Source organism: Hippocampus zosterae, chromosome 11 (genome assembly GCF_025434085.1).
Source record: "Hippocampus zosterae strain Florida chromosome 11, ASM2543408v3, whole genome shotgun sequence".
Lineage (NCBI taxonomy): Eukaryota > Metazoa > Chordata > Actinopteri > Syngnathiformes > Syngnathidae > Hippocampus > Hippocampus zosterae.
Window position 1 is genome coordinate 17,912,620 of NC_067461.1, and position 24,687 is coordinate 17,937,306.

At 42.5% G+C, this 24,687-nt stretch overlaps 1 protein-coding gene across 1 annotated transcript; it reads right to left on the reverse strand.

The window, feature by feature from the left end:
* Positions 1–272: 272 nt before the first annotated feature.
* On the reverse strand, positions 273–24,405 carry valopa (vertebrate ancient long opsin a). The gene is made up of 5 exons (XM_052079813.1): positions 23,737–24,405; positions 17,286–17,496; positions 8,798–8,915; positions 7,483–7,716; positions 273–3,487 (listed from the first exon to the last, which is right to left on the reverse strand). The coding sequence occupies exons 1-5, from the start codon at positions 24,101–24,103 to the stop codon at positions 3,263–3,265; spliced, it is 1,155 nt and encodes a 384-aa protein (XP_051935773.1). The 5' UTR covers positions 24,104–24,405; the 3' UTR covers positions 273–3,262.
* Positions 24,406–24,687: the final 282 nt, after the last annotated feature.

Below are 24,687 nucleotides of genomic sequence, written 5' to 3' on the forward strand. Positions count from 1 at the left end.
AAACGTACCTGTTAAAATAAATGCTTATCTGACACATTTTGCTTGACACCAGACCATATGCCGATTTCCACCTTGTTTCTCTTCTACTTGCATCACACTTGCCAGCGACAGTGTGGCAAGTGTGCAAGTGTAGTGACAAATAATTGATTTAAAATAAATATAAACAGACACACCAATAGTAAACTCAGGCTTGGGATAATTGAATAAAAGGGCGGATGAGAGGAGACAATCGCTCTATCCTACTGCAAAGCAACTTGACAAACACAGTTAGCTGTGCTCTTAAGGATGTTCAAATTTATTGTCTATTTATGTACACCATAGATCTGCAATTGATGACGATATCAAGATGAAGGTAATAACAGACATGTACAATCTCACTTGTCATATTATACGAATGAAAATCATAACACTGTATCTATATATGCTATAATTCTTAAATCACACTTGGGATAAACAACAGTGTGTTCTAATAATAATCATGTCAAAGCAACAAAGTAAAGATGCACTGACACAGATTTAGTCCGATACATGACTGGTCGCAATTTTAAACACAAAGTCAGATACACAGTACACATACAATAGGATTACTTTCAAAACATAATGCACCATCTTGTAGAATTGACAGTACAACAGTTTTGGACACAGACGGAGAAATATATGACAAACATGCACCACAAAGGTCAAAGTCAAAATAGAACACGCTGTTACATTTACATCAGTGTGTGTGTGTGTGTGTGTGTGTGTGTGTGTGTGTGTGTGTGTGTGTGTATGTGTGTGTGTGTGTGTGTCTTTAACTATGCGGACACAATTGATCTGTGCTTATGTTATTATTTCATTGTTTTTGGCCATGGCTGCTACATAGGTTTCTTTTGTGCTCAATGCGTGTAAACAATATTGATTGGAACATGCTATGACAGAGAGTTCACCATAAAATGACAACAGATTGTAGTTCAAATGTATGAATACATATACATATTGACAATATACTGAATACAGAAAATTGTATCAGTACACCATCATGGATTGATTAGACACACGACAGCGAACACAGCTATTACTATTCTGGGAAAATGTTTGGTCCATTCAATAGGAAGAACATTTATGATCACCATTGGAACAGAAGGCCTGGCTCACAATCTCTGTTGCCGCACCTCACGAAGATGTTCGATGAGACTGAGTTGGGAGGTATTTGCCAGTAGATTTCTACCATGCCAAGCTCATCCAAACAAGTATTTAAACGTTAACCCTTTCATGCACCAATAATGACAACCTGTAACCTGATAACATGATAAGCTGTCCACTGTAGTAAGTGCTGCCCCTGAAAGAGTTAATATGAGGTTCCTGCCTGTATGTGGATGTTCTCTGGGTCAGGTGTACTGATGCCAAGAGTATTTAGTACCCTATAGCCAGAATTACTGTCGGTCTTTGGTGAGCAATTTTCTGGCTGTATATCAGGAAGTTGCTAATTCCAATTAAATAGCTGTCGTGTGTTGCCCGATTAATTCTGTGACGGCAACTAAAGTGGTGGATAAATCAGCAGTTATTTGTTCCATGTACAGCACTTTGTATGCAGCGATGGCTGTTTGAAAGTGCTCTATAAATACAGTTGAGTTGAGTTGAGTTGAGTTATGAGCGAGTAGCTGCTAATGCTAGCTAGTCTTAGATGTCATCCCAGAGTTCTTTGTTTTGTTTAGAAAACTGGAAAACTTTGCACACAGCCTGTGTTGCTGACTTTTCTTGTAATTCACTCCTACGCCAACAGCATTTCCCAAAATGGCTTATGTTTTAATACGATGAAAGGGAAAAACTGATCAAGCCCATGAGTAATGAATTAATTAAACTTTGTGTTAACCAATACCATATTTTCTGCACTAAAAGGCGCACCTAAAAGCCTTCCATTTTCTTAAAAGCTCACAGTGCGCCTTAAAATCCGATGTGCCTTGTGTATAGTCATTACGGTAATATGTCAACCCCAAAATAGCTCATTGTTTGAGACATGCTTACAACGCAGCTTTCAAATGTAAGGCGATCGGTTTCGCAGTTGAACACGGAAATAGAGCAGCGTCAAGAGAGTTCAACCTTAATAAGTCAATGTTATAACTTGCTGTTGGTGAAGTGAACTGTGTTGCTGCATTATTAGCTAAGTTTTACATATTGACAACTGACATCTGCTCATCGCTATATACTGTAAATCAGGGTGTAGTGCAGTATTCTGTTGGCGTTTCCTTGAGCGTAGCTCCATTTAGTGGATGCATTGTAGATTGCATCTTATAATGCGGTGTGTCCAATATATGAAAAAAATTACAAAATAGGCCATTTATTGAAGGTGCGCTTCATAATCCAGTGCCCCTTTTAGTGTGGAAAATACGTTACCATAGCTGATATATGTGGGGCGAGGTATTTATTGTGTGCATCTTTGTGTGCGTGTTGATCGCATCTTCACCGCATTATGCATATTGCCCTTGTATCTCAGCAGTCGAGGCAATAGGGACCATCTGCAGCACAGATGAAAGTATTGCCCGTCACGAGTCAACACAGTCTGAACAAAAACAAAAAGTCTTCAAAACCAAGAGGGGGGTTTCTAACTTGTTTGATGGGTGGATTTGACTGAAGATGCGCTGCCAAAGTAAAGTACTGAAACAGCATAGTAAAACAATGCTTCCTCCGTAGGGGCTCAGGGCATGAAAAAGAAAGGAAATTGAGTCGATGAAGGGAAGAATTGGGGGATTTGATTTGAATAGTGTTGACTAGGCCGAAACGAACGTATGCTGTGATTTTTCCAGAAGCTTCTATTCACCTGGAGATACAGTATGAGAGTCTATCAAGTCAGTTAAAGTGCAGGATGCATTTTGTGCCACGCTGCAAGTTGTGCATGTGGGGTCAGCAGAGCGACAAAGTCAGCCACCAGCAAGAAACCAATATAAGGCAAGCTCAAATTTACAAGGTATCTAATGGCTAAAGCTTTCCTATCTGCACAGTTTCTTTCCTAAAAATAGTTTGGATTAATGCAAATAAAATTTTGAGCAAACTGTTCCAATGCGCATCACGAGAAACCTTCATTCGCTTTTGAATTTTTGTTTCCTCGTTGATTGCATGTGAAGTACAAAAGGTTAACCATGATATCTTGAGCTCAACCACTCCTTCCAAGAATGAAAACGAATACTGGTGTGGTCCAAAGTTCCGGTATGGCAAGGATTTTGTTTGTTTGTTTTGTTTTTTACCAAGGAAATGCATGCTGTAGTAGACCCGCTCTTAGTCGCTGTTACATTGGACATACTTTGTTCTCCGGGATAGGGAGCTGAGCAAAGGAGCCACAGTCAGTCGGAGAATCTTCAGACCTGGGCGATACCGGTATACGGGCCGCAATGGCAGCCATTTCTCCTGTTTGACTGTCCGCAGTTGTTCCTGGTCGCTCTGACGTCTGGTTCAAGTTGCTTTCAGGCATGGCCACGATGCCGGTGAAGAGCTGGATGATGCACTTCCGGAACTAAATACAAAGCAAAAGCATGACAAGTCATCTGTGTGCTTTGATTAAGGGCAGATCTAGTCAAAACATGCAAAGAGCTATAAGAGCATCAATTAAGGGGAATTGTTAACTCCTGTATTATTCAGGTCAAAACCATTTCCTCCTAAAACTGGCGGTACAATCCAAATTCCTTCATTCTCAATTTCAAACCCCTTTCACACTGCGATCTAAGGTGGCTTTTTCCCTGCACGTTGTCCTGTGTGTAAAGGCACTGAAACAAAACGGGCAGTTGAAGCCAACTAGCAAAAAGGCAGACAGCATGACACGTACAATGTGAAGTTAAACATGCGAGAACCGCTTCTCATTTTGTGTTAAGGATACCTCTGACGGTGCTTGAAAAAATGGTGCTTAAAATTGGCTCGAAGTGATTAAGTTAGCCCACGACTCCCATCTCTGTCTTTTTAGAACGTTAACACCAGCTCATGTGAAGTTCATTTTTAGTTGCTTTCATTTTTGTTTTAGTTCATTTTTTTCCAATTAAATTCTCATTCTTTGCTACTCTTTTCATAATAGTTAGTTTCCTTATGATGGAATTATTCCAATTCCCATGTCAGTTTTGAGAATAAACGCGCACCTCATGAAAACTGTATTGCGCAGTGTCAAAGTCGCATCTCTCCAAATGTAACATCCTTCAAATCAATGACTGATTTTAAGAGGTTTTTCATTTGTTTGACCCTTTTACATTTAATTCAAAAATGGGTGCTGTGCCCCTAGTGGCAGCCAAGTGTTCTGCAGGCAGTAAACGCAATCAGTCATTCATAAAATAAATGGACCCCTTTTTATCACTTCAATATTTTAGCTGTAAATTTGTGTTTTTTCCGATGTCGAATTGCTTTATAGACGAAATGGTGGTTTTCCCTATCACTCACGTCCCGCTGCTATTTCGACAGTCACCCTTCTAACACTGCCCGCATCATTAACTCCTTTTTATAAATAGCATTATTTGTGCACAATTTTTGTTTTGTTTTGTTTTTTTTTTTTTTTTGTATATTGCGCAGACAGCAACAAAACCGCAACAAATGGCCCCTAAGCCACATATTGGACACCACTGCTTTCTAGGGTCACAGTCTTTTGAAGTTGTGGATCTGACACAAGTAGTGCTTTAAGCCCTTTTGTATCAGCTCATTTTTTGATCAGGGTCATAAGTGGTTTGGTGGAACACGTCCAATGAGTCATTCAATTATGTGGACGAGCCAATTGTAGCAACGCAGTATGATGTGTTATCCAGCCATAGATTGCTATGTCCTGTGAGTGAGGTATGGCAGCACTTGAGTAGGCTTCTCTGTAATCGCTGCCATTCATTAGTCTGTAAATACATTCTGATAACCATTAGGAAACTGTGCTCATATGATCTCTTTTCAGAGATAGAACTCATTCCCAGACCTGGAACAAGGCCTCCGCCAAAGGCTGTTGGTGCTTTATAAAATGCTGTGTTTCTCAGCATGTGTTTCTTCAATGTAATTGCATTATTGTAAATCTTATTCTGAGCATGACGTAAAACAAGTAACTTACTTGACTTCAAGTACTGGCTCCTTAGCCTAAGTAGTGTGCGTTCTGATCCAGTTTTCTTATTTGCATCTACTTTTCATGTTGACAGAGGCTGACCCAGTTAAAGAAATAAGAAGTAGAACACTCCCATGGACATACAGACAGCATGCAGTTCCCTGCAGGGGAGTCTGAACTTATGGCCTTTTTTGTCATGCAATTACACACTTACAGAAGTTGGCGGTGTGTTACATACACTCCCCACCTGTGCCCCTCCCCATTTATAATGTTTAGGTACATAATATTAGGAAAGCATCTTCGTGAAACCAAGACCTCATATAAAGAACAATGAAATACATTATTAAAAAAAATAATAGAAAACATCCATCCATTTATTTTCTGATCCGCTTAAGCTCACAAGGGTCACGGGAGAGTTACCTTTAATTACCGTATCGAACTCGCCTTTATCGTATTAAGTTGTCTCGTTAAAAATAGTGATACATGTATATCATATTGTGTCGAATCATTACGCCTTATATCAATACAGTGCACTCCGCTTAATAGAACACTATTGGGCCAAAGCGCTTCTGTTCTACTAAGCGGAGTTTCTATTAACCGGAGACACTTTATTAGGTACACCTTCTGACACGTCGACGACCAAGTTATGCACGCAGAAAAAACCCCTGCTGACGAGTTAGAAGAGATATTTCGACTGTGGACGTCCATATCTTTAATCAAACAACAAAACAACAACTTTAATCAACTTCAGTCAAACATCTCAAATCACGAGAAAAATTTCGTTACTTTTGTCTGGAAACAGGAGTCCGTAATTTTGCGGTTGACTTCCCTCTCAATGCGCTGGATAAGAGGGAAGTCCTGGAAACCGCGGGCGTACCTTCTGAGAATCCGGCAATGCATCGTATCGTCTGAGTATGTCCTGCTTATAGCCCTCGTCTCTTGAATGAAGTTGAAGCCATTGTGACGTGCGTGTGTCTATGTGTGGAGTGACGCGTGCTACCTGTTACTGTATACGGCTAGAACTACCGCGTTTTCTCGTGATAGTGGTACAGTATCGCGATAGCTACACTTCGAAAACCACTAGTTTACAATGTTCATTGCTTACGGCCTGTTCTATTAAGCGGAGATCTGTTCTACTAAGCGGAGTATCTTTATAGGAAATTGCATTAGGCAAATCCGTTCCAGAGCCTTTTGCTCTATTAAGCGGATTACTCTATTAACCGGTGTTCTATTAAGTGGAGTGCACTGTACTGTTGAACCTCGTTTCAACGTAACCCTTTTACATTTTTACCCCTATGAGGTTCACGTTTCAAATTCCCAATTTAACATACCGGTAATTCATTTTCCATTTGCCAATTTTGTTTACAACGACCACCTTTATAATGACAAACTCATTATAACAACCGGATTTTCCCCCACAAAATAGTGAAAAGGCCTTTGTTACAACAAAGCATGGGAAGCTAACTGCCTCCGCATTGCTTATGAACAATATGTACGTTGCGGGATTCCCCTCTGTTGCTTAGCAACGCTATTGATCGAATCATTACATTGTTGTTCTTCCTGCCGTAACTCGTTGTCCTGAGCACATTCTCTGAAAACATATCAGGTCAACGGAAGCAAATCTCGCAGTGTGTGAAGCCTGAAATTGTCTCTGACTTTCGAAAGGGACTCTCTCAGACGTCGGCAGCACTGGCATTTGCTGATTGAATGTTTTCAGAGATGAAGTAGGAACACTACAGTTGTTTGTTTCATGTCTTATAATTTTTTTTGATATTCACATATTTCTAATTGACATGTTTATACTGTATTACACACTCATGTTTTTACATCTGTTCATAATGTATTATACATCGTAGTTGGCTGCCATTGTATAGGAAATGGTTACAACGAGCTACCGTAATAAGATTCGTACAGATTGGTTATGTCCCTCGACGTACATTGTAACGAGATTCGACTCTATGTATTTTATCAGTCCAAAAAAACTATCATTAGACCCCTAATGTTTACTATATTGTATGGTATATATAGTATCGGCACCTCAGCAATTGCTTCATGTATTGATCTCAGTGTCAATGTGCTTCTTTTATACAAGCTCTACTCTCGTCAATACTGGCTCACTCAATGATGTTGAGCCAAATACTGTCCCAATCTCACTAACAGTTCAAGGTAGTACAGTGCAAACCTTAACAAGAGAAATGTGACTTGAATATTCCTAGCAGTACCAATAGCCAACTTTACAAGCATTACACAGGTGGGTTATGCATTTTTCAACAGGGCCTCATATGGACAATTGTACTCACTGAATTGCACATTTTATTTATTCATATACCATGCATTATTTAGAACCAGGCAAGCTCCTCCAACAATATAGACATCTTGGGATTCACGGCAATTTTCAACTGCAGTACACACAACATGATATGTCTCAGCTTCAGTTAAAAGAGAAATATTACCTGTCTGTTCATGAACACGTAGATGATTGGGTTATACACCGCAGCCGTCTTGGAGAAGAATGCAGGAATGGAAGCCAACCTTGGATCCAATTCAAGGTTTGGATGAATTGTAACCAGTATAGCAAATACAGCATATGGTGTCCATGCCACCATGAATGCTATAATCATCACTATCACCATCCGGGTCACCTGGCGCTCGGGCTTCCTGGCATTGGCCAGACGACCGTGGGACACCTAGAGGGAAAGAAAAGAGTTCTTGATTTTATCTATGGTTTTAGATATTGCTGATATGGCTTTACAAGTCACATTAAAGTTTGCTTCAAACACACTTTTAAGTACACTAGTACATGTATAGTGCGAGTACACTAAGGTCAGAAAAAACAGCATGGGTGGTCTTTTCTCAACAGCATGAGTTTGACTGAGTTTTGGAATGTCAATTCCTTTGCACATCTGTGATGGTCAGATAAATGCAATATAAGTATTGACTGCTTTTTCAAGTGACATACTTGGATATCCTGAACATCAAGAATACAGAACTGCATTGACATTTCACACTACAACAGTTCTCCTCAAATAGTGGGGTGGGGCCACTTAGGCCACCATGCTGCGATGTGGCCTTGCGCAACATGCTTTTTATTACTTGTTGTAAATTGGTCTATATTCATTCATTTGTTTATTTATTTTATGTTAATAAAGGTTAGCACCCGTGTTCATGTGGATGGCTCCTGCGGCCAGCGGTTCGCTCTCCAGCCCTGAGGTTACTGTGAGCGGCTGGGACGCCACACATCGGCATCTCCTCATGCCCCGCGAATCTGGCCAGCATTCGGGTGAGCTCCGCCTTTCACGGACCCTCCAAGCGAGGCCGGCCAGCCCCGGCCGTCACTCCGTTTAGCTCGCACCGATAGCTGCCACCATGACGGAGGCTGCAGGCAAGCGTTTACTGATCTTGCCAGTATGCTTGTCTCAAAGATTAAAGCCATGCAATTCTGAGTACACACGGCCCGTAACCGAAACATGTAGCATGCACATGACATTTTAAAATGGGAACGATTCCGGGAGAACCAGAATTTAAGTCCCAGTTCCACTTGATTTCCAAACCTACAGTGTGATGAGAGGTTAAAAAAAAAGAAGAAAAAACATTTAACTCAATACTGATTGTGGTATCTCATGAAGATAATGGTGGATTTCATTCAGAGTACTTATCGTGAGGAAAATACTCAGATTGGCCTCTTGAATCAATGACTTCAGAAATATTTTCTCAAATAAGTGAAAACGAGGCCATTTGCTCCCCAGGTGTATTTGAAGCCGCACTGACCTTCCGGAGCTTCCGCAGTAGCTTCCCATAGCAGAAGAAGATGAGTCCAAGAGGCAGAATGAAACAAGTGGAGAATAAGGTAATGATGTAGCTGTGGTCAGCGATGTTGGATGAATACCTGGTAGACACACATCCATTCAAACCGTGTTCAGTTCCCACATACAGCAATGAATAATTTGAGCAAAGCCATTGTGACAAAACACTCTTGTTGCAAATTGTCTACATTTTGAGGACGCTTCTTGTACGGATTCAGTGATTTCACTTAATCAAGGAAAACTCCCAATGCATCTCTATTTTTTTAGATGTGTCAATATTTTTCTATGTCAAAGTCCTCAGATACATTTATTGCAAACAATATTGACTGCAATCATTTTTTGCCATGTAATTTTGTTTCAAATCTCTTTTCCAGTATCTTGGGAAATTGTGTCAGTCGGAACATTGGCCTGTAGTAAATTACAGTATGCGCTCCCTGTGGCTAATTTCACTTTGGGGAAGTGGGGGCTGTTCAGTTCTCTTTCTCTCTCTCTCTCTCTCTCCCAGCCTTGCGTTCCCTGAGCACTCAACTCTGCCGTTACGTTGACTCAACGTGACGCAGCTTGATGTGCCACAAAGTCATCCAATCAGGGAGGCAAATTCTGATCTGCTGTTTCCTGTCCAATCACTCAGGAGCGGGACGAAAGGATAGCTGCCACTATTTTTATTGAGAAAGTATAAAAATAAAAAAATGGGGCTTAGGAACATAGTCAAGAAGGTGCTGCATGGCACGTTGCATCATTGACCTTTCGGTCATTTTGGGATGTGATTTTCTTCAGCATGCAGCCACTAATATACAGTAAAGAGTGCAACATCACGTCCTCTTGTTTGATATTAATTATGTGTACTTGCAACTATGAAAAACAATAACTTGAGCACATTATTTGTGATTGTTCGACCGAACTGTTTTGCTTTTAGCTTGAGTATGTTTTTTTTACCCAAAATACAAATTTGATTTTCACCTAAAATATATTTTTGTGCTCAAAACTATTTTGTATTTGGTATTGTGGCAGAAGAATAATGGCACAAAACCATGCGGTGGACTATAAATGGATCACAATCCACAATAGAGGCAAGGAACAGGGACAAAATATTAAATGCACTACTCCCCTTAAAATCAGCGGGCCTCAAAATGCCATTTACATGTACACAATTTGAAATGACTCTCATCTGGACAAGATTTGTTCCAGGGGGGTGGCGGCATTTTTTCATTGTTTTTAGAGTCTATTCTTACATGAGTTTGTGTGATTTCCTCTCTGACTCTGAGGGCTCTTTATTCAAGTTTAAGGCATGCGCAGCCACGCGTACAGAACTGGCGTATCTTGATTTTCAGGTCAGGTAAAGCCTCATTTCGTGTGTTTGGCATTGCAGAATAATGGGGCATTTTCTTTGACATGCTCCCAGTGTATCTGACAATTAGTGGCTAAAAGTAGACTAAAGTTGATGCCTGCTAGAAGCGGGTCTACGTATTGGTGCAGGTGGCGTAATGCGATTTGGGTGATTTTGATAGAGGCGCAGGCACACAAATTCTATGCTCCGCAAATGTGTGGTGACTGAGATTGTATTTCAGCCCTAAATACGACAACAGCATGCATGGGACCCTCTGAATCATTGTAGTGATCAATTCACTGAACACATCAGCGTAATTGTACTTGGAAAATCACCCTCCTACTCGCGGCACAGTTATGGGGTGATGTGCATGTAGCATCAGGGTAAAAGGTGGTCTCCAAGTACGCATTTCACACGGTGATCTGTGATCACCCTAGCCAACTTGGACTCCGGCAAATCAGTCTCAACTTCGACTATATCAAAGACTGTGTGCCATTTTCTAAGGGAATGAGAGGAGCCGCTGCGTTGAGTTCACAACTCAAAAGATGCAAACTACCCATTTCTAAATGTACCAAGCTGTGTGTGACTGAGAAAATAGCAAAATTTGGTGTTGCTCACCCCTGCACACAGTTAGACTGCGTTACGTGCCGGACTTACACTGGGTACAAATACAAATACCTCTAATGTTCCCCGAATAGCCAAGAAACAAGTTTGAGTTTTAAGTAACTTTTGTTTCATTTTTCAACATGGCTCTCCAGCTGGCTCTCGTCTAACTGTAAAGACACACCATTTTCAGTGACATGATCTGTGTGTCTTGTCTTATGGGCAATTTGAAAGGAAGGGGTTGTCGTTTGGTTTCTTCTTTTTCAAACTTAGATTAATCCATCTATCCATTTTCTGAACTGCTTATCCTTACAAGGGCCGCGGGGCATGTTGGAGCCTATCCCGCCTATTCCAGCTGTCTACGGGCACAAGGTGGGTTGCCAGCCAATCGCAGGGCACACATAGATGAACAACCATCCGCACTCACAAAAGCACCAAGGAACAATTTTGTGGCATGTGAGTGTTACACTCACAACTCAATGAGTGTTACACTCACATGCCATGCATGTTTTTGGAGTGAGAGAGGAAACTGCAGTACCCAGAGAAATCCCACGCAGACACAGGCAGAACATGCAAACTCCACACAGGAAGGCCAGAGCCGGAATCAAACCCTGCACCTTTGCACTGTGAGGCCAACGTGCTAACCAAATTAAAATAAAATTAGTGCATAATTTAGGCTTAAAATGTATGCACTATTTGTTGTAGGACCATTCTTACATTCAGGTACAGTTTTATCTCACAGATCCCACAGCCACAGATTAATCACTTTCTCTGTGTCTGTGTATCCCTAAGACTTCAACTGAATAGTGGCTTCCTTGAAGTTTAATCAAATCTGCATGCCTTGATTCAAGCAGCTAAATTGCATTTCCCAGATGGCACCCTTTAGGCCAAGGTCAGTGCTCGCTTCTTCTTGAATTTTACCCTGAGACATTTTCCTGCAGTTTATAACGCAATGTCTTTTGATTTTGTTTTAATGAAACAGCATACCATAAAAAAAAAACTTTTATACTTCCATATTCTTCTTTTTGTACCTTTTACTGTACATGTACCAAAACTAATAGCAAACTAGGAATAAAAGGACCGCAATGTTACCCGAGCATTCTTTAATTGAACAAGCCATAATCTAAGCTCCACGTACCAAAAATAGCTCCGCATGTTTTTATATTAATTGATTCACCATAACAGTTTGTCTCACATCTTTCTGTGATTTTACTCATGCCCATTGTAGTAAAATATTATGGAAAACAAAACATGCAAGACTCTTAGCTCTCTCAGCTTCAAATGGCAGCAAATGTACTTACATGTATACAAAAATCTCAGACTAAGCTTTTGTTCGTCTTATCTGTCCAAAGCACATTCTCTCAGAAATGTTATGACATTAAAACATGACGTTATCCTAAATACCAGGCTTATGACTTCTTTTAGTGACCATCATATTGACCTCTTTTCTGCTTGGCTCTCAACGAAGGCGGACTCTTTTTGCACTGCTCCTCCTGCCCTCACCCCACCCTTTCCGTGCTCGCCACTTAGTCCTTGTGCTGTCTTTGTCTAACTTTTTTTTCCCCTAGTCTCCTAACGTATTTTTCATCCGAAGAACTAACCATGGAATTAGTTGGCTGGTCTCTCGATGTAATCGACAATTTTTTTTCGACGAAAAGAGCAGGCAGTGGGGAGCCTGCTTGCCCTCCGGGGACACTTGCTGCTGGATACGCCCTGGATCCATGGAGAAAGTGGAGACCGTTGTCACGGTTATGTTTCAGTCTGGCCAGCAGGTGGCATTAGCGGACTTCTGTGCACACCTGCTGCCAATCTATGATTAGTCTCACTCTGTATTTAAGGAGCCCTCTGATATGCACATGTCGCTGGAGTATTGAATTTCGCCTTGCTACTTCTTTGCTCATTGACTGCTATTGCTACAGACCTCGTCGTGTTTCGCTTTTTGAACTCTCGGTGCTCAGTATTTTGTAAGTATGGTTCTTAGTTTGTGATTTGGCTCTCGCTTGCGTGTAGTAGTTACATTGTTTTTTGTTTGCCTTTGCGATTCTTATTTTCCCCCTTGCCTTTTGTGCAAGCGCTTTTTGTTATTCGTTTTTTGTGCCCTCTGGTCCTTGTTTTGACCAGCACTTTATGTTACTACTATGTCGGTGCGAATTTTTGTATATTAAACCCTTTTGCTACGGAGACCTTTGTATGGTGTCTGCATTCCGGGGATCCACTTCCTTGTTTTTGTTGTGCACGAAGCAATTATCCTATCGCTTCGTGCACAACGTGACAGAATACTCCAGCCAACTCCGGGGCACGGTCTCCCTGCTGGCCCATCGACTCGAAATTTTGGGTTCACCGGTGGAGCGGGAACCCGATATCCCACACCCACCGCGTTATGGTGGAGAACTTGGGCTCGGTGAACAATTTCTTCACCAATGCCCGTTGGTATTCGACCAACAACCTTACAGCTATGCCAAGGATAAAACCAAGGTGGCGTTCATAATGAGTCTATTGACTGGTCAGGCGGCCTCATGGGCGTTGGAAGTGAGCAATGCCAAACCCGGCCTTCGGTCTTCCTTCCCTGATTTTGTGGCAGCGTTTCGACGGGTCTTCCACCATCCAGTAATGGGAAGAGAGGCCGAAGGTCGGTTACTAGAGTATCGGCAAGGAAAGCAATCAGTGGCCGAATACTCTATTTCGTTTCGCATTTTGGCAGCCCATAGCGGTTACGGGGACCACGCGCTGTGTGGTTTGTTTCGCCGCGGGTTAAGTGTTGCTTTAAAGCAGGGGTGTCCAAACTTTTTGCCAAGGGGGCCAGATTTTATGTGTTAAAATGTCGGGGGCCGACCTTGGCTGACATTCTTTACATTGAACAACAATATTGTTCAACAAATTTTAGTAAGCCAGTCTGTTTCACATTTCCATTTTTATTTTAATTTCAACAATCTTAAGATATCCTTTATTCGTCCCACACTGGGGAAATTTACAGAATTCTTTTGGTTCATTTGAAACGGGTATATTACATGCAACTGCGTATTCACTTGACTTTTTCTTAAACAGAAATCTCGTGAGTGCAAATGGATTGATTTGAAACATAAGATGTATCACCATGACTTTTCAATAGTCACAAAACCTTTGACTCGAACAACGGGGAAATGAACAAGCAATACACATATCCACAACTGCAAGGATCATTTGAAATATGACATATCAGTCAATATAAACACGGAGTGATGTCTTGTTAACTCGTGAGTGATGCCCTCTAGTGTCTAAATGCTATTACTCATTTAGTGAATGCTATTACTCATTTAGCCACTAGAGGGAAGCAGTACTCTATGAAACATCACTCACCAGTCTACGAGACCTCAGTCAATGCAACACGTGTTCCATTGCGCCCAACCTGCGGGCCAGACGGCGCTGATTTTATGACGGGGGCCGAGGGACTTTGGACATGCCTGCTTTAAAGGATGAACTGGCTACCCGCGATGATAGCACCAACCTGGAGGAGCTTATCAGTCTGGCCCTCGTCATGGACAACCGCTTGCGGGAGCGTGAGAGGGAATGCATGCACAAACAAGGAACTACCCGTTTTCAACCCCGACGTGCGGGTAGTCGGCCGGCTGAACACGAGTCCAGGCGACCATCCGGACCCGAGCGTCATTCGAGTTCAAGCCCAGCCGACGCAGAGGAGGAGCCCCTGCAGCTGGTAGGAGGACGTGTGGGTCTCGAGGAGTCCAGGGCAGGACATCCCAAGAGACTCGAGTTGGACGGTACTCTTTATGGTCTATCACTGACTCTTCCGGTTCGGGCATTGGTGGATTCGGGGGCGGACGACTGTTTCATGGACACAGAAATAGCTAACAAACTGGGTTGTCCGGTAGAGGAGTTAAATGAGGTCAAGAGGGTTCACGATCTTGATGGGCGACTCCTGGCGGAAGTTAAACAGATCACAGGGCCTATAATGTTGAGGTTATCGGGCAATCATGTCAAACATCGGAGGTTTTATCTGATGCGGTCCCGATCCGTACCATTAATCCTGGGGTTACCCTGGCTAAGAACCCATAATCCAGTCATCTCATGGGAACGCCCCGCAATTGAGAATTGGAGTCCGTTTTGCTATGCTCACTGTTTGCAGTCTGCGACAGGGGGTAGAGGGCTTCCTCGTAACGACCCGCCGGAATCTATTTGTTTAGATAAAGTCCCGAGCATATATCATGATTTGCGACAAGTGTTTAGTAAGGACCGCGCTCAGTCTTTGCCGCCTCACCGGCCGTACGATTGTGCCATCGACTTACTCGCTAATACCCCCCTTCCAAGTTCACGTTTGTATCAAGTTTCCCACAAGGAACAAGAAGCATTGAGGGAGTACATTGACAGCTCCCTCGCCGCTGGCCTTATTAGACCATCTAGATCTCCTTTGGGGGCTGGGTTCTTTTTCATAGAAAAGAAAGTCTACACACGGACGTAGTGACTTGTCTATCGGGGACTTAATGAAATCACCATAAAGAATAAATATCCACTTCCGCTATTAGATTCCGCGTTTGCCCCTCTCCAATCTGCAACCATCTTCACAAAACTTGATCTACGTAGTGCCTACCATTTAGTCCGCATGCGAGGGGGATGAATGGAAAACTGCATTCAAGACCCCACTGGGACATTTTGAGTATTTGGTCATGCCTTTCAGAGTCTTATTAATGACGTTTTGAGAGATTTACTAAACATGTTTTGCTTTGTTTATCTGGATGACATATTGATTTTTTCTCGTACGCTTAAAGAGCACCAACACCACGTCAGGCTAGTCTTGCAGCGTCTCTTGGAGAATCGACTCTTCGTTAAAGCAGAGAAATGCGAGTTTCATGTGGAGTCAGTTTCGTTTCTTGGTTTTGTCATAGAGAAGGGTCAGCTGAGAGCGGATTCCGCCAAGACTAAGGCGGTGGTAGAGTGGCCGACACCCACCACTAGGAAACAGCTACAACGTTTCTTGGGTTTTGCCAATTTCTACCGACGATTCATCAGGAACTATAGCCAGAGAGCCCTTCCGTTAACCCGGTTGACATTAGTCAGGGTCCCCTTTAGGTGGGACTCGGATGCCGACAATGCGTTTAGCGAATTAAAGAAGGCTTTCACTAACCCCCCTGTTTTGCAACATCCTAACCCCGAAGTTCCTTTTGTGGTAGAGGTGGACGCTTCCGAGACTGGAGTGGGGGCGGTATTGTCGCAGCGTTCCCCAGTCGACCAGAGACTCCACCCTTGCGCCTTCTTCTCTCGTCGTCTCAGTCCCGCGGAAACCAACTATGATGTGGGAAATCGTGAATTACTGGCCGTCGTTTCAGCTTTACAAGAATGGAGGCACTGGCTCGAGGGGACTAAGAACCCTTCACCGTGTACACCGACCACAAGAACCTCGCATACATTCGCTCTGCCAAGAGACTGAACTCACGTTAAGCCCGGTGGGCCCTAGTACTTACGCGCTACAACTTTACTCTCACCTATTGTCCAGGGTCCAAGAACATAAGACCAGATGCCCTATCGCGTATCCATGACCCCGCTGAGAGGAGCAGCGAACCAGGGAGCATTCTTCCGGACCACTGCATCTTGGGGGCGCTGAGGTGGGAGATTGAGCGTAAGGTCCAAGAGGCCCAAGACGGAACCCAAGCCCCAGCTGGCTGTCCTGCTGGTAAACTCTTTGTACCCCCACCTCTGCGTTCAGAGGTGTTGCAGTGGGGGCACTCGTCAAAGGTGGCTTGCCAACCTGGGATGAATCGGACCCGGCATCTTGTCTCTCAGCGGTTTTGGTGGCCGGAGCTGCGAAAGGACGTTCTGGATTTCGTCAAGGCCTGCTCCACCTGTGCCTGTAGTAAGGCCTCTCACCAGCCTCCGGCAGGGTTGCTTCAACCCCTTCCCGTTCCACCTCGACCCTGGTCCCACATCTCCATGGACTTTGTCACTGGCCTCCCTCCTTCCCGGGGAAAGTCCGTTATTCTTACCATTGTGGAACGCTTCTCTAAATCTGCTCATTTTGTTCCCTTGTCAAAGTTACCGTCTGCCCTGGAGACCGCTGACCTTCTCGTTCGCCATGTCTTCCGGCTCCATGGGATTCCCGTGGACATTGAATTCTGATTGTAATTTCCCCATTGCAGGACAAATAATGGATATCTTTATCTTAATATGTGTTCTTGCTTTCCTACAAAAAGCTAGAATGGCAAACATTTCTCGTGACCTCTTCTCCAGCACAAGAGCAAAAGACAAAACTTTACTCTCTGAAACCTAAAATTAATTTAATACTCATTAATGTCGTTGCCAGTACCTAAATCTACCCTAGAATTGACTCTTCTTTTATGGTGAAATGACTACTGTGAAAAAGTTCAAACAACATTTCCTGTGACTTGTTGAATGTGCCCTATATCTGTGAATTATTTATCCATCCGTTTCCTATTCCGCTTGGCTTCATTAGCATCACAGGTCTGGGTCCTACCCGGCTGATTTTGCGTGTCTTATACATACAGTCTACTGTAAACAAGACAAGGACATTTCTCACCAGTCAGGCTCGCAGGTTGTTCCAATCTTACTGACGGTATATCTGTTCCAGCCCAGCACCGGCGGGAAGGTCCAAACGAAGGAAAAGATCCAGACAAAGAGCAGACCCATGACGGCATGTTTGGCTTGCAGTCGAATGTTGCCCATAGGTCGACAGATCACGAAGAATCGTTCGAAGGACAGAATGGCCAAAGACCACAGGGCAACAATTCCTGAGGCAAACAGCAGATAAGTCACAATCAGGCATCAGTACAGGATCCCAAAGCAGTATAGAGGAAAGTGTGGACAGAAACATGTGCCATATTGTTACCTAGCTTGACTTTAATGTCACTTTGCGATGCCAGCCAATGCAATTAATAAAATGCATACATACAACACCACAACGCACAGACGCACACATACATTATAAAAGAAATGGGCTGTGATTGTGATGAACAGAATCAAGCACTTTGTCAAATGTTGAAAACATCCATTAATTATATGAGCCGCTAATGCTCATGAGTGTCGCGGGCATGCTGGAGCTTATCCCAGCAATCTTCAGGCAACAGGCGGGGGACACCCTGAACTGGTTGTCAGCCAATCGCAGGACTCGCATCGACTAACAACAATTCACGTGCACACTCACGCCTGGGGACAATTTAGAGTGCTTCATTAACCTGCCGTGCGTGTTTATGGAACGTGGGAGGAACCGAAGTACCTAGTGAAAACCCACACAAGAACATGCAAACTCCACATAGGAATGCCAGGGCCAGATTCCAATCCACAACGCACTGTGATGGGGGACGTGCCAGTCTACCACCGTGTAATTGCACAGCCACTACGATAGGTGGCAGTGTCCCTTATCAGAGTTTATCCATCCATTCTCAAGACAGCTTATCGTGAACAGGGTCAAGGGGGTTGCTGGAGCCCATCCCAGCTGACTTGGGAGAAAGGCGGACTACACCCTGAACTGGTCGCCATTGAATCGCAGGGGCACATATAGATACAAACAACCATTCCCATCCACAACTACACCATCACTGAATAAGAACCAATTCCACGCTGCCCGCACACAAGTCAGGCAAGTGTACAAATACACCATCGGTGACATAGCCTAAAAGATGACATCCATTAATCAGGTGACGTGTGTTAAAGCAAGGGTGTCGAGACTTTCCACTAATAGAGCTTTGCGGAAGAGGACACCCTTGCTCAGTAAAAAAAATTGTCTTTAATACTGTATCTGTAATAATCGCCGCTCAGTACCTCTCATTTGTCATCCAACACAGTAATCGAATTACATGCAAATTTTCCGCTATGTTAAAATATTACGTGTGTGTGATTTCTGCACTTGATAATGTATTTGAAATGCCTTCTCTCTTTTAACTGAAAATGTTATTATGTTTAATTAAATTATGCTTAGAAGCATATGGGGCTGGGATGGCCTGGTTATAACTTCCCCTACAGTGCGGCTATTTATTATTGCTTGACAACGGATCTCAGCTCTGGAAAGCCAAAGAGATGTGAGTAAAGTTACTGATGCTAGAAATAGTTAAATGATCCAGGGCGGATGAATTAGGCTGCCTCATGATGGACTAAAAAAAAGCTATTTTTAATTATGGTAATAACTCATTCTCACCAAGCGGGTAATTACCTTTCTCTCTACAATCACAGACTCGCAGTGTCTGAGCTTGGTGTGGAGGACAAAAGAGAATGGTGGAAACCAGGATGTTCCATTATGTTTCACACATTAAAACATGAAACGATACAAAGATTGAGTAATGAAACTGGCAATTTTTGGGGGGGTCTTGTTTTTTTAGTAGCCCATAATAAGAAGCGAAAATGGTGCACTGATACAGGAACTCTCTCATACACAGGCACACACACACACACACACACGACCATCTATGTATTTTGTTACCACCATCTCTTACTCTATTCCCTCCTGACATCCTGAGCAAAATAACAAGGACGACCTGCATCTGGCGTATTTTCATCAATGTCTAATTTATCAACAAATGCCAAAGCAGGTGGCCACAGTGACACACCTGTCGGACCCTAGAACAAGACGAGACTGAACCGGATTTTCCCTCCAGTCCATTGTTCATTGATTAAATATCACTTGAATAACCGTCGAGCTTATGTATTCTGCAAGGTTTCTTTTGGTCAACCTTGAAATGCGTATGGCCTGTTTTACTTGTATCCCAAATTGCATGTTTACTCTGACAGATTGCGCACACTGTTGGTGGGCGTGTTGCTGATTTACTAAGACTGCAATCTAGACTAAATTGTAAAATAGCCCACAGTAAATTTCAACACACTGTGGGGAACTGGTGAAAGAGTGGTTGGTCATCTTCAAAAAAGGCTTTACAGTCAATGAAGAGCTGGTGGTTTGGGCATGGAACATTTATTTTTGCACCGCTAGTACAATTTTAATTGATGCAATTGAAAGTCTTATTCAACGACAAAAAACATATTACTGAGTTGCAGAAAAGAAATCTATCATTTTGATCATTTTGGTCAAGCCAGCAGTTCATCATAAAACGTTTTGTTTATTTTTATACTCTTAAGTGCTCATCCAGACCAACCTTGTACTGCATTTGAAAACTTAAGACGGCCTAACCAAGTAAAATGCTCTGGAAAATGCCAGCACAAGCGATGTATCGCCTTACATTTTGTTGACGGAGTTATAAACAAATGCACACAAGCAGAAAAGATCGATTGTCCCATCACCTCTCATTTTGCCCTGGCCTCCTCGTATAATTATACGCACCAGCGAGCGTTAGCCAATTTGGTGCCCGAGGTGTGACTTTATACGTTTTTCTTGACATTGGCCTTGAAATTAAGTGTTAATAGTCCTCATTTATTTGACTATGATTGTATTGAAGGTTAATTTTCGGGCGTTTTTGGCGTCCCCTAGCGTACATCTCCCCAAATAGGCGAACCAGCCCATTTCAGACATGCTATCTTGAAGGTCTAGTTCATCTAAGGCAGGGGTCCCCAAACTACGGCCCGCGGGCACATTTGACCCGGCCCACTAACCGTCCTGTTGTAATCGGTTCAAAATGACCCATCACTGTGTTAAAAACGTCCCCAAAAAACCCTACATGATAATTTTTTTAACTTGAAATTTTATGACTTTTCCTAGATTGTCCCCAACTGCAGAAAAAAAATTAAATGGAAGCTGTACAAAAAAAGTACAAAGGTGGTCTTCGGGGCAAAATGACCCATGACGCAAATAGGGTTGAAATCAAGATCACAAAGTTATTTACACACCATAGAATGTTTCAGTGTTTTAGTTGTGTCTCAGATCAATTAGTAGAACACGTGCACAAGACGGTAGCAGACATAAACAAGACAAGATAGGTGGCGTTCTCGTAGATGGGAGAACTCTTTTTTTGTAGATTTCAAGGGGCAATAAAGAGAGAGAGTTGTTTAGTTACTATTTATTTCCTGTTTTTTTCTGTGAAGAACTCAGAGAGGGTTATTTAGTTATTATTTATTTCATTAATAGTGTTTGTTATTAGTGTTTCCTGACTTTTTTTCTGTAAAGAGCCTGGAAAGGGTTATTTGGTTATGTGTGGCTTTCTGGGAAACAATAAAATTTTTAAGCTCCCCTACGATCGTTGATGTTACAAACTGACACCGGCCGCCCATCAGAGAAGGGAAAAGTTATGTGGCCCTCACAGGAAAAAGTTTGGGTCCCCCTGATCTAAGGTTTTGACAAATCACATTGCACATGCTAAATTCACCCATTTGCATAAGGCTACGCTTCCCAGGATGCGCAAAATGAATTGTGTGGACTTTAGCACATTTGGCAGAGGCAATGCTGGGTGCGCGCTGTGACTAGATCAGCTTTCACATCACGTTTGTGGTCTATCAAGTTTACGCCTGTTTTTGCATGCATAAATCTTGAGGAAGCCAGACCAATTATGTTGTTTGCCACCATTAAAGCTGCCCTTTTTGCAGCTATTTGTTTCAATATACGTGTACCTTACTAATGCTTCACTGGCGTTGTGGTCATAAATCCTCAAGAAACACTTTATTCATATCAGAACATCAATATTCTCAATACTTAAACCGTTCTAATGACAGAGGAGAACAAAGCACAGTGTAATTACACATGGAGGATTTTAGCAAATTATACAGGAAAATTACTTTTACATAACATGTTATATTATAATAATTTGTCTTATTCTCTGCCAAGTAACTTTTTTTAATGACAGGAATATTTCTAAGTTCTGAAATTGACATCCTTTGACTTATTCATCTGTAACCTGCCGGCCATTCAGGGTGCCGAAGAAAGATTTTTAACATTATTCTCAAATCCATGCCTGAATCAACGCTTATGTTATTCTGACCTCAACAGACACTCGGCACAGATCTGACTGACAGGTGAACATTATCTGTGTTGTCACTGCTGGCATGCACAGTGATGGACGACGAGCATTTGCTGAGTACAGGAATTTCTGCTTTTTGGACACACAGACTTAGTTCCCAGTCCAGTGGTCGATTTTAGGCATATTAAAAGGGAGGAGGGAAATTTATTTCAAGCTGCATGGGCTTACTTTACCAACAAACCTGCAGTAATAGTACAGAAGTAGACTAGCTGTGTACTACGTAGTCAAACAAAACATCGTATTGTTTTGTGTTTTTTGTTATTGTAAAGTGTCCTTGGGTGTCTTGAAAGGCGCTTATAAATAAAATTTATTATTATTATTATTATTATTTTTACACTGAAAGCATTTATGTTAAAAGGGTAAGAGAGAGAGAGAGAGAGAGAGAGAGAGAGAGAGAGAGAGAGAGAGAGAGAGAGAGAGAGAGAGAGAGAGAAAGAGAGAGTGTGTGTGTATGTGTGTGTGTGTGTGCGTGAGTAGTGCCCCACTCCACTGGCCAGTGATCGTGATGGGCTGAGCTGATTGCCGTGGAAAAATTGGTGATTGGCATTTTGTCGATCAATGCCTCTCATTGACGATTACAAAAACAGATCACCCACAGCTCATACTTTGCAGCCTACAGCCAACTAAAGCCCAGGCTGTACGGAGTGAAGCATCCGCACCCACTTTCCTTCACAATGCACATTACAGACCAAAACTGGAACGGAATCAACTGCATTATGATATATGTTTGTGCATTTTCTGCACTGTCAGTTTCTAATGATACTTTTTTTGTATAATAAGCGGATGGAATTTGGACAGAATAATTTTTTTTATTCATCAAATAATTGAAAAATAATTGACCAATGAATCTATGATCAAAATACTTGTTAGCAAGCAGCTGTACAATTTAATCTTCTTATTTATCTGATTGATTAGCCAATCTCCCCCATTGATCATTGGCATTGAAATCAGCAGCATAAAACTATGTTCGGAATACCAAGATAGATACTGTATATACAGTAGATAGATAGGTCATTTTATGGGGGTGTGTGAGGACAAAAGTAAAGCTACTTAATGTTGAGCGACTCTATCAGAGGCATATATTCACTTAACCGCATGTAAATTATTATGGGAGTAGTTTGGTGTGTGTCATACTTTAATTTTCCTTACAAGGTTAATGAAATATCCATTTATCTTCCCTTAGAGGTGACTGTATGAGAGGTTTAAAATATCAGCTCTCAATTAAAAAAAAACATTTTAATCAAAAACAAAACAAGGGCCAACTAACTGGATGTTCTTAGATTTTAAAGCCAAGTGCCAATTGATAAGTGAGTCTTATTTTTATATTCCTCAGTGATGATCCTTAATGAATATGTTGATTGCATGAACATTAATTAAAATTCCTCACAGTTAGCTTGGATCTGATGTTTTATAGTTGGCACAGAGGGTAGAAACAAATGTTGGAGTCAGTCCTGATGATGAAGACATGCAATTTTTGTGTCATGCGAAGCGTTTTGTTAATCATCCATCAAGGTGTTAGTAGAAAAAAATAAAAGAGATCCAACACTGAGAGACCTGCAGCTTGACAATGACGCAAAATAACAGAGATGGATCTTGTCACTCCTAAGCAGGTCGCACATAAGTCTTAAACCTTGAAGGCTGCAGCAAGTGCAACAGAATGCCATTTTGTCTCGGACAAGTCAAGACACATAGTTATCTCGAGTCAAATCAAGCCACTTTATTAATGCAATCTAATCGGAAGTTTCTGATCTCTATACAGAGAGCACTGTAATTCAACAAGGGTAACTGACGACATTACTGGCCAATTTATCTGGCCTGTATGTGCTGTACATCCAGTAAACCTATGTGCCTTGAGGGCAATTAACACACTCCACTTCAACACAACTTCAATAATCATCATGAAGTTTGAACTAGTTTTCCACCACCATCACCTGAAGTCAAAAACGTGTACGCTGCAAACAACCACAGCGTGATCTTTTTGCACAATATCTGACAAAATTATTTGTGTGACACAACTGTGCAACCGCTAAACCAAATTATAATAAAATAAAAAAAGGTAATGAGGCATGTACCTACCGAAAAAAGTGACAGCAAAGCCCTCCACCACACAAGCCCAACGTCCCAGGAAGAAATAACCTCTGGCATTTGTCAGGAAACTTATGAGTCCTCCTGTGAGGGAGACTAAAAAGTCAGCTATGGCCAAGTTGACTATGATGTAGTTCAGTGGCTGTCTGAGTTGTTTGAACTTGTATGTGGCAAACATAACCAGGAAGTTTTCGGTCAGAGAAAGAGAAGTGACCACAAACATGAGCAGCGCCAAAATGGTGAAGTTCCATGGCGCGATGTTCTTGATGGGTCCGACGAACGGGTCGTCGTCGATCGGACTCTGCTCAGCCACCAGAGTGTAGGTCACCGTGTTCACGGACAGACTTTGAGCCTCCATCGTCCATGACCACAGAGCAGACTACTTGCTTGATGTCTGCAAAGCAGACAAAATCCCGATTCGAATCATATTGTCAACTTCACGTCAAACGCGTTCGCTGCGGTTATGGCGCGATCTGCGCGCCGCAACTCTCTTCTTATAAAGTTTACGCCTTGGAGTCCGCGCCATCCAAAATGCATGACAGAGCTAGGGAGACTGGTAAAAGTACAAGAAAAGTGAAAGCTGTCGAGGAAAAGAGAAAACAAAACCCTGACCGCAGGGCAGAGCCGGGCGACGTGCGTGCTGGACTCGACGCCCCACCGTTTGGCTTGCAGGGGAGCATGAGCCGCAGAAAGCTGCCGGTGGCGTGTTCGAGTGTCTTTTATAGGCTGCTGCTGCTGCTGCTGCTGATGATGATGCTCTTTTGCACTCCCGCCCTGAGAGCGCGTAAGAGGACTCATCCTCTTCCAAGTGCGACCGAACCTCTCACTCTTCATTACCACCACCAATGGATGATTCGCTTAAGAGTGATTTAAGGCTTCAGAGTTTTGGTCACCGGCTTCGTTTCTACTTTTGCGCGAGGCTTTTCATTGAATTTAGGCTCG